The sequence below is a fragment of the Chenopodium album genome, chromosome 13, assembly GCF_948465745.1.
Source record: "Chenopodium album chromosome 13, dcCheAlbu1.1, whole genome shotgun sequence".
Lineage (NCBI taxonomy): Eukaryota > Viridiplantae > Streptophyta > Magnoliopsida > Caryophyllales > Amaranthaceae > Chenopodium > Chenopodium album.
Window position 1 is genome coordinate 46,641,190 of NC_137846.1, and position 10,492 is coordinate 46,651,681.

Genomic DNA, 10,492 nt, shown 5'->3' on the forward strand with positions numbered 1-10,492 from the left:
GACAAATCAAAACTTTTTGATCGCGTATGCTTTAATGAAGACAGAGTCCTATGAGAGTTACAAGTGGGTCTTGGAGAAATTGAAGTTGTATATAGGTTTTGAAGTGACTCATAAGGTGATACTAACTGATCGAGAGTTGGGACTTATGAAGGCGATGAAAGAGATATTCCTAAACACATCTCACTTGCTATGTAGGTGGCACATCAACAAAGATGTGTTGGCCAAGGTATACCATTTGTGTAAGAAAGACATGGTGACTGCCGAGAAATTTAAGAATGGGAGGTGGTTAAAAATCATGAATGCGACAACTGAGGATGAATATGAATTTGAGTTGCAACAAATGAAGGATACTTGGGGAAGGTCAAAGCATACCATTGTGGATTATGTGGAAAAAACTTGGCTTGTGCACAAGAACAAGTTTATTCCGGCTTGGACAAATAAGGTGCTGCACTTTGGCAACGTGAACACGTGTAGGGTGGAGAGTGAACATTTGGTGCTTAAACAGTGGCTCGGAAGCTCCAAAGGGTCAATGGATTCTATCTTCAACCGTGTACACCGCGCCACTGAGGGTTTGCTTATTCAAATTCGTCATCATTTGGAGGACTCCAGACGACGAATTGGAGTGGAGTATAGGGGAATGCCCTTGCACAATCTCAGTGGCTATGTTTCCTTCCATGCTCTCAAAATTCTTAAGCAGGAGGTGAACAGGATGAGAGAGTTATTTGATGATGTGTACGAGCGTTGTGGTTGTGCGATGTTGATGACACACGGACTCCTATGCGCTTGTACTATACACACCTCGATTCAGGGTGGTACGGGGTTGTATTTGGATCAGGTCCATCCTTTTTAGAAAACCCTAGTCATTGGAGATGGTGTTGACATTCCTATCTTTGAGGATGAGTTGGAACAGGACACGACGCAGTTTAGATCCCTGGTTGATGAGGTACTACTTCGTGATGCCAGTTTTGTGCGAAGTGTGAACCGAGTGTTGTTTGCGGAGCTTTACCCTGAAGATGTAGATTATGAAGAGCCCGAGATAAATGAGACAACCAGGGGTCGACCACAAGGCCAACAGTGGTCCTCATCTACCAGGCGTGATCCAAGTGGCTTCGAGCATATTCCGGGCGGTCGTAGTCGTGGTCGTGGGCGAGGTCGCGGCCGAAGTAGGGGTCGTGCTACTTCTACATCTAGCTCCGGACGTGGTCGATCACAATAATCAGTAAACATGGAAACGCCTTCTGGTATATGCTTTATTATTATTATTATTGTTGTTGTTGTTGTTGTTGTTACTTGCTATTATTATTATTATATTATTATTATTATTATTATTATTATTATTATTATTATTATTATTATTATTATTATTATTGTTACTTGCTATTATTATTATTATTGTTGTTGTTGTTAATATGTTTTACATTTAATTAATTCTTTTGGGATTTAATTAGTGCGGACGTTGTCGGGTTTTTATAATGCAAAAATACTTTCCTGGTGATTATTACAGGTAGTCAGATGAACATCGATTGTTTTTTATACGTCGAACAGTTTCCGAAATTCATGTTGCCGTTTTTAGAAGGTTGGCTCGACCCGATAGGTGACGAAAATTGCGGATTTCGATGTGTTGTAGATTTCTTTTTGGGTGACCAGGAGCAGTGGATGTTGGCCAGGACTATGGTTGCAAACGAGGTTGCCGCACATCCTAAACTTTACTCTCAAATTTATGCTGATCAACTGGAGAACGAGGTTCGTCGTATCAGATGGACTGGTGGGAGATGCACAAGTGAACATTGGATGGTAGTGTTTCAGGACTTGTTTTCGATCGCTAACCTATTCAACACTGCCATTATGCTTTTCGGTGCTGGAGTAGATGGAATAGGTGTATATCCATGCATCACTGTGATACCATGGAGTGCCCCGTCCACTGCCACGGGCCCATATAGGGAGTTCGCACTCCTCACAGTGGCAAACTATCACTATGTTCGATTGGACATGTCACCTAATTTTCTAGTCCCTCCTGTAGCAGGTTTTTGGTACAACGTGCGCGATTTTAGTGTGCAAGACTGGGATCAACGATATGTAGGTCGGATAGCAACATGGCATACTTTAGCTACAAATTAGTGATAGAACTTTGCAATGTTTAGTTGTAGAACTTGCATAGTTGTAGAATTAAGCAATGTATTATGCAAATTTAAATTCAAATAATAAATTTAAATTTTTTTACAACATAACCTAAAACAATGAAGTTAGTTTCTAAATAAGAAAATGAAATCAACTACATCCTCATCATTGCGTCCTACGCCGCAATAAGCTCCTGGGCCTCAACTACTGTCTGGGTAATCTTACCGCCGCTATCAGCAATGAATCATCGTATAACATGTATGGAGCGACCCATCCACTGTAAAAAAATACAAAAAATAATCAGTATCAATATTAAGTTGCACAGTAATCTATGGAAAACAAGTAACAAATACTTATGTAATCAGTGTTCGTCCTCCCTGGAATTAGTGGGGGGCAAGTACCGCGGTATCACTGATAAGCCGAGGATGGGAGTACGTGTAAAACCAGGCCAAGTAGTCAGATGTGCATGTGGGCTGTCCATCCAATAGAGGTGGATGGAACGACAGGCCGAAACAGCAGCTCCCAAGACCAAACTTATCCCATAACCCCTGACCTCGAAAAGTAACGCTATACGATCGGACATTAGCAGGTCTGTACGCGCTGTCAGGCCTAAAACCGGGTCGCGGTATCCCCTGCACATGACCAAGTTGCCGTAAAACCCTGTCTGGGTTATACAGCTCGACGATGTCCCGAAACTGTATACATCCCATGTACGTGGTTCTCGAGACGTCCTGTGCGGGGGTAAGTGTATAGGGCCGCCAGTTAACCTGCAAACGCAATCATAAGAAGAATGTTACATTAGTTGTGAAGACGTTAAATAATAATATAATATACACAAGCTAAGTTCACATACTACCTTAGCATCAGTCATCTGATCAAGTCGGGTACGGAAAGATATAAGTCGCTGGTGATCCCTCGACTCTGAGCGTGGATCCCACATCGAGGCCCGTGCCTCACCTGGCTGTACCACTAAAGCTCCCTGACAAGGCCGAAAACATGGGAAGTACTCGTATATCCACGCCTGCAGAAGCGTGAGACAACCTCTGATAGCCTTACACTCAATACGGGAGGCGATACCCAACTGCCGATACAGGAAAGCAAGTGTAGTTGACCCCCAAGAATATCGGTGAAGATCGTCATAAGACTTCTTCACCTCTAAAATGCAGAAGGGAAGAAGGCGGTGACCACTCTTGTCAACGAACAAGGTGCTACCAAGTAGTGTGATAAAGAAACCCATGAAATCAACGTTTGGGACCCGATCAAACAACTTGCACCGTTCATAGATGCTAGTCATCGCTACAACACCGTTCTCCCATATAGCTTTCGGCTTCACCAAAAGCTTATCCCTACTCAGCCCCAACAACTGCTGAAAGTCAACCTGGAGAGATGCACTGTTGCTAACCATGTCAACCAAGTCACCCTCAACGGGGATCCCCAGAATATAAGCGACGTCGTGTAGCATGATCGTCATCTCACCAAAGGGGAGATGAAAAGTGTTCGTATCCGGCTGCCATCGTTCAACGAACGCAGAGATCAGAGGCCAATCAATGTGGAATAGCATGATAGACGGCAAGTGCTGTAGTCCAGTGACACTAAGGTGTGCACGTAAATCCGCACTCAGCTCTGTCTCCCATTCCCGAAACGACCTACACCACTGAATCCTACTCTGGCACCTCAACGGATCACGATCATCCCCGACCCAAACACGAGAAGCGACGTGAGCTGCATAGCTAGGGATAAGACTGCCATCAGCTGGACCACCTGGCATTGCCTCCTGAACAAGCCAAGACGTATCTGAGTCTCGAGAACCACGAGACCTACGAGTACAGCCGGTGCTCGAAGTCGTAGTCGTAGAACCCACAAACCTCCTTCCTCTACCTTTCCTCACGAAAATCCCAGACGACGACTCCCCGTGCTCGAATCCTCCTCGCCCACTCTCGGAAGTCGTGGCATCCTCCGTGTCATCATGATCAGAATCATAATCATCCATGACCTGATCTAGCTCGTGCTGAGCATCCGAAGGCCAACCCAGGACATCATCCGCTGTGCGAGAAGCTGCCCTCTCCCTCCTAACAGAAGCATCAACACCATGAGATCGAGTATGTCGAGGACCCGATCCTTCGACACGTGTGAACTCGATATTTAGCCTTCTAATGGTTTGTGGCTATTATTTAATAAAAAAATGTAATACAAATATTTAATACTCAATTCTATAAATCTAATTAATATTCACTAATAATTAAAAATTACATTATTTTATTTTCCTAAACATAAATCTAATTTATAATCACTTAAAATAAACAATTACATTATTTTATTTTCCTAAACATAAATCTAATTAATATTCACTAATAATAAACAATTACATTATTTGATTTCCTAAATATAAACATAATTAATATTCACTTAAAATAAACAATTACATTATTTGATATCCTAAACATAAATCTAATTAATATTCACTAATAATAAACAATTACATTATTTGATTTTCTAAACATATTTCTAATTAATATGCACTTAAAATAAACAAATATATAATTTTATTAATATGCAAAATAAATATATAATTAAATTAATTTTTTTTTTAATTACGTAAACCGCCCAAGTTAGACGGTTTCGCCCAGGCAATACGGTTTGACCGTGGACAAACCGCCCAGGAAATATGGTTTGACCGTGGTCAAACCGCCCAAACTATACGGTTGAACCATGGTCAAATCGTATATCCTGGGCGGTTTGACCGTGGTGAAACCGTCTAACTTGGGCGGTTGTACCACGTTTGAATCGCCCAGACAGGGCGGTTTGTGTACTTTTCCGGCGGAAAAAAATATACCTGCTCCGCCTGGGCTGCGTCCTCCTCCCTCGCGCGTGCTGCGTTCCTCGACCGTGGCATTCTCGGCAGTTATGGGCGGTGGTGGTGGTGATATTGAAGTGGTGGACCTTGTGGTGGTGGTTGCAATGTGCGGTGGTGGTGGTGATTTAAGGTGGTGAATGTTGTTTTGCAGCGGTAGCGGCGGCAATGGTGGTGTTGGTTGGTGGTGGTGGTGATTTTAAGTTTTCTTGAGAGGTTTTAAGTGAGGAGAGAGAAAGAGGTGATGCTAGAGAGTGAAAGAGAGAAAGAATTTAGGATTTTGAGTAGGGGTAAGAACGTAAATTCATTCCTAATTTGTGGGCGATTTTGATAAAAATGTGGGCATTATTTAACAACTCATAATAAATTTGGTACTATATATATATAATTCAAATACTACCTATTTATTTTATAATTGTCATATCATTAGTTTAGCACTCAATTTTAAGGTGCGTGTACGTGTTACTTTTCAAATAAATATGGTACTCTCTATATAAGTCAAACTACGTTATTAATTTTATGATAGTCAAATTGTTAATTTGTCACCTAATTTTAAGGTGCGTGCACTAATCACTTTTCAAATAAATTTGGTACCCTGTATGTAATTCAAATACTCCGTAATTGTTACTATTAGTTAGTATTCGTTCAATACTTCATGTTTATACTCGTGCAATGCTCTCGGTTTATTTGTTCTTTTTATTTATACTTAGTATAAGTATTATGATTGTTGATCATAACCTGATATTAATAATAAAATTACTAAACTAATAACATGAATTCATCTAAGAGCGAACTTGAGACTAAATTGATTCCAAGTTGAGTAAAAATTGAGGCTTGTTTAATATAAATTTAACCTAAACGCGAGGTTCGTCAAATTTTAATTTTACTGTATTTGCAATCGTTTTAAAGTTACTCCGTAAATCACAAGTAGTTTTCTTACTAAATAATACGGATTAATATAAAATATTCACCTAGTTACATGATCCAAATAGTATAAACGGTACATCCCCATTCCAAATCCAAACCCACATGACCCGAGCTAGTATTGAGTCAAGCACATTTACCCAAAACGAAAAAGATCAGGAACTCAGGTTCACCTAATATTGATTGACCTGAATGAACTATAAAAAACTTCATAATTGACAAGTTCATAACCGGAACTTGAACCATATGCCGGGCGCCGGCACACCGCACACGGCATACACACAAATATGTGTTGGTAAAATAACTGTTGAAATCAATTACAAATAAAAGATTAGAACTTTCCTGGATTGATGACCTCAAACTCACAGTCGCGCCGTGGAACATCCACTGCCTTAGAAGCGAAATACGCCACCACCGGTACAAGTTTCCCAGTGACGCACGCTCCCCAAGTTTAACACAACTCTCTTCGTAATCCGTGCACCGGAACCCGAAGAGTGAAATTGCTCAAGAACTGTTCAGATCTCAAAGGGCAGGTTTGTGTTTGTGTGTTTAGGGTATTTTCAATAATGAAATTAACATATGAATGAGCAATGGCCAAGGAGTTGTATTTATAGGAGTAATAAGGAAAAAGGAAATAATCACAAACCTTACGTAAGCCACTCGCAAGGCCCATTACGCAGCTGGGCTGGCGAGCTATCGCTCTCCAACGAGTGCGATATCGCCCAGCCTTGCTGTGGCCTTCATGAGCTGCGAGCTATAGCTCAATCGATGGAGAGCTATCGCTCGGAGCTGCTGCGATGCACTGCCAGCAGCGAGCTATAGCTCATTCGCAGGCGAGCTATCGCTCGGAGCTCTAGCAAGGCTCTGCCAGTAGCGAGCTATAGCTCGCACCTAGGCGAGCTCTCGCTCGCATCTGCTACAGGCCATTGCGAGCATCCGAGCTATAGCTCCACTGCTAGCTCGGTCTCACGCAGCTCACTAACTTGCTTGCTATACCACTCCCTCGTTAACTCCTCGCACACTCACTTGGTAAAGCTCCGATTTGCATTACTAGAATTGCAAATACTCCAACAATATGCATATGCTAGAGATGTTGATTAGCACAATTTTTGGGTTAGTCAATGGGCCTATGATGTCATAGGACGGAGTTGGGCTACCAACTGACCAAGTTGTTAAGTATACTTCGCAAACTCGATATTCATAAGTTCATTTAGAGTTTAAGGAATGAGTTTTTCCCCCTACTATAAAAAAGTTCATTTTTTTTTTAAAACAAAAAGTTGAAAGCTATTTTTTTATTTTACCTTTTATAAAAAATCGGAGTAAAAGATTTCTCATACCGAAAGGAAATGTTTAGCAAGGACCAAAAATAGCATGATCTAGAGAGACCTAGAACAACGAGTATACGGAATATTAGGTGGCTGAAAATTTTTATGGCTAGCTTATGGGCCGTTATCATCAATTAATATACACAAGACTTTATTAAGTTCCTAAAAACCGAAAGGTTGAGTATTTAAATTTGAACATATACCTACTTTACATGAATACAAAGAGAAATAATTTTTGCTTGTGGTACCTTTCTTAGGGTTGTTTAGAGTGCAGTCCAAACTACACCAAACCACAAACAAAACCATTTCTTATTGGTTTGAGGTCTGAAAATTATGGCTTGGTTTGGAGTTTTGACCCAAGCGCAGTTTACGTGCAAGCTCTACAAATATGAAATCAAATTTCACCGCAAACTCAAGTTACATTTAGCTAATTTTGTCCATCATATTCCAGCTAACATGATTACATGAAGTATTAAGAAGGTTTTCATGTAGCTTGCATGAAATATGAAACACCCTATTAACTCAAATAATCAAATATTAGACAGAATGTTATCTTGGTTTAACACTTATTCAGACTCAGTGTTGGTTTTGAGTGCTAATGATCTTGCATCACTAGGATTAGGGGTAGGAAATAAAAAAAAACCCATAGCGACAATTTGATAAAAAAGACCCATAACGACAATATGGTAGAAAAACTTTTTTTTTTTTTTTTTTTTTTATAATTAAATTGGCGCTAGAGATTAGAGCTTTTTTTTTTTTTACCAAATTGTCGCCAAAGAATTTTGTTTTTTTTTTTACAAAATATGTTCTTTTTTATTTACTAATCTGGTCAATTGGCCTTAAAATAAGTCATTCATTCATTAACAATGCTTAGTGTTACATCATTTTATATAACTACTCCACCAATTTAATTAGACAATTATTAATTTTTGTAGTAAAAGCAAAAGCAACCAAAGCCTTACATATAACAAATTCCCAGCACATCCCCTGCATTTTAAACTTGGAATATCACAATTTCCAATTTCGGACTACTATCTCTTTTAATTTTTTTTTAGGATCAAATTAAGCCTTCATTGGTACTTCTCTGCTGCTTATACTCAATTCAAATATATAAAAAGAGAGTTAAGAGGGGATTTTTAAGAAAGAACTCTAAATCGAGATTGAGAGAGCAAATGAAGTGGCAAAAGGAGAAACTAGATGTGATCCTGGTACCAGCAGGGCTATTCATGATGTTCGGTTACCATATCTTCTTGCTATATAAATACCTCAGGAATTCAAGGTGTACTGTACTCGGCTTTCATAACCACTGCCAAAAAGCATGGGTCAAGAAACTTATGCAGGTTACATAACAAAACTCTTCTTACATACTTTTCTTCAAGCATCTAATTTAGAATACAAAATCTTAAGCTTGTATAGGTAGTCTCAACTTTCGACATATAAGAAGGATAAGATTGCGTACACCTGATGTGACCTTGCCTTTGGCATGATGCTCCACTCGAGCACTAGAGTCAAGGGATGATTCTAAGCTACAAACTAAATTACTTAGCCATTTCATTTGATACATTTTTAATTACTTTGGTCCAATTCAACAAGCATTCAAGGCCACAACTCTTTTCACCCACCTCAACAATCATATATAATATTGTACCATAATTAACATCATATTATATTATTAGAACATTATTGTTTTATTTCTGTTTGTCAATTTTATTAAGTTTAACTTAACTATGCTATAATATGTATAATAATGAGGATGATGACATTAATCTTTTCAGATTGATGCAATGAGTAGAGGTCCGGCGTTTACAGTTATGAACAGCACAATAGTAGCAGCAAATTTCATGGCATCCACTTCTTTAACCTTAAGCTCTTTGATTGGCGCATGGATCGGAAGCTCCTCAAGAAATGAAGCAGTCGGAAGACTAATTTATGGAGATACAAGACAGTCAATCACTTCAATAAAATACATCAGCATCCTCTTATTTTTCTTACTTGCTTTCGCGTCTTTCATCCAATCTTCTAGGTGTTATGTGCACGCCAATCTCCTCTTGAGTATGCCAAAGGCCGTTGTCCCTGAAGACTTTGTTGTCGAGGACTTAATTCACGGTGCAAATTTCTGGCAGGTTGGCTTAAGGGCGATATACTTTGCTATAACAATGTTGATGTGGATATTCGGTCCAATTCCTATGTTTCTTTCATCAGCTGCAATGGTGGCAGTTTTGTATGTTCTTGATGTAAATACTAAACACTTACATGATTTTAACGAGTCGAGCGAGAAAGAAGAGGGAAAGGAATCTGTAATAAGGCGTTTCGAGAATCACGAAATGGCTAATGGTGGTTGTGAACTCCATGCTACTGCAATTAACACAGCAGTTCTGCCTTCTGTTGTTGCTTGTTTATAAATAAAATAAACTTTGTCCCATGTTACATTTCAATAATAGGCTGTTTTAGAATAAAATGGCACATTCCAATTACTACTCAACCAATTTAATTAGCTCATTTTTTTTATTTGTATTGAAATCCAAAAAAGTCAAAGCCTTGCATTACAAAAATAATATTCCACTACTTCCCCTGCATTTCTAATTCTGGAATATGATTCCATAAGTTTTTATATGTTTAATCAAGATTCTCGGTATAATTTTATAAGCTGTCATATAGTTCTTCTGCTTATTATACTCTACAAGAATCAATCGATCAATTACATTATATTAAACGCGAAATTTAGATAACACTTGGCAAAATATTATAAAAAGTTTTCCTTCAAAACCCTTACTAAAAAATACTTATTGTAATTAAATTATGACTTTTACTTTGTATAATAAAATCTAAAATAAATGTCCTTAAAATATCAAATTGCCCATTATAACTATTATATGTTTGGTTAATTTCTTTCACAATATTTCATACTTTTTACTACTAAGTCTATTTATAATGTTTATATCCATTATTTTTGGTAAAATTTATTGTCATTAGAATTATTAACAACCGTGCATTGCACGGGGTTGTAATAATAATAATAATAACTATATACTAAAAGACACACTAGCAATACACGTGTCATCTCTTGGTATGTCCTTAGTTTTTTTTTTTTTTTTTTTTTAAATTTTTTTTAGAAAAAAAATTAATTATAATATAAAATCTTATACAAAAATAATTTCTCATTATGTTAACAAAGATTTGATATATCTATCCACATAAACATTTATGACTATAGTAGAAAATATTAACATAATTTGTGACATATTCCACCACTTCCCCTGCATCTCTAATTTAA

At 38.3% G+C, this 10,492-nt stretch overlaps 2 protein-coding genes across 2 annotated transcripts; both read left to right on the forward strand.

Moving 5' to 3' along the window:
• The first annotated feature begins 1,225 nt into the window (after positions 1-1,225).
• LOC145575587 (uncharacterized) lies at positions 1,226-2,118 on the forward strand. The gene is made up of 2 exons (XM_081633432.1): positions 1,226-1,241; positions 1,505-2,118. The coding sequence occupies exons 1-2, from the start codon at positions 1,226-1,228 to the stop codon at positions 2,116-2,118; spliced, it is 630 nt and encodes a 209-aa protein (XP_081489558.1).
• Positions 2,119-9,002: 6,884 nt separating this feature from the next.
• On the forward strand, positions 9,003-9,620 carry LOC145575588 (uncharacterized). Its single transcript, XM_081633433.1, has one exon. The coding sequence runs from the start codon at positions 9,003-9,005 to the stop codon at positions 9,618-9,620; it is 618 nt and encodes a 205-aa protein (XP_081489559.1).
• Positions 9,621-10,492: the final 872 nt, after the last annotated feature.

Coding starts and splice junctions, on each gene's coding strand:
- LOC145575588 (XM_081633433.1), top strand. CDS start 9,003: ATGAGTAGAGGTCCGGCGTTTACAGTTATGAACAGCACAATAGTAGCA.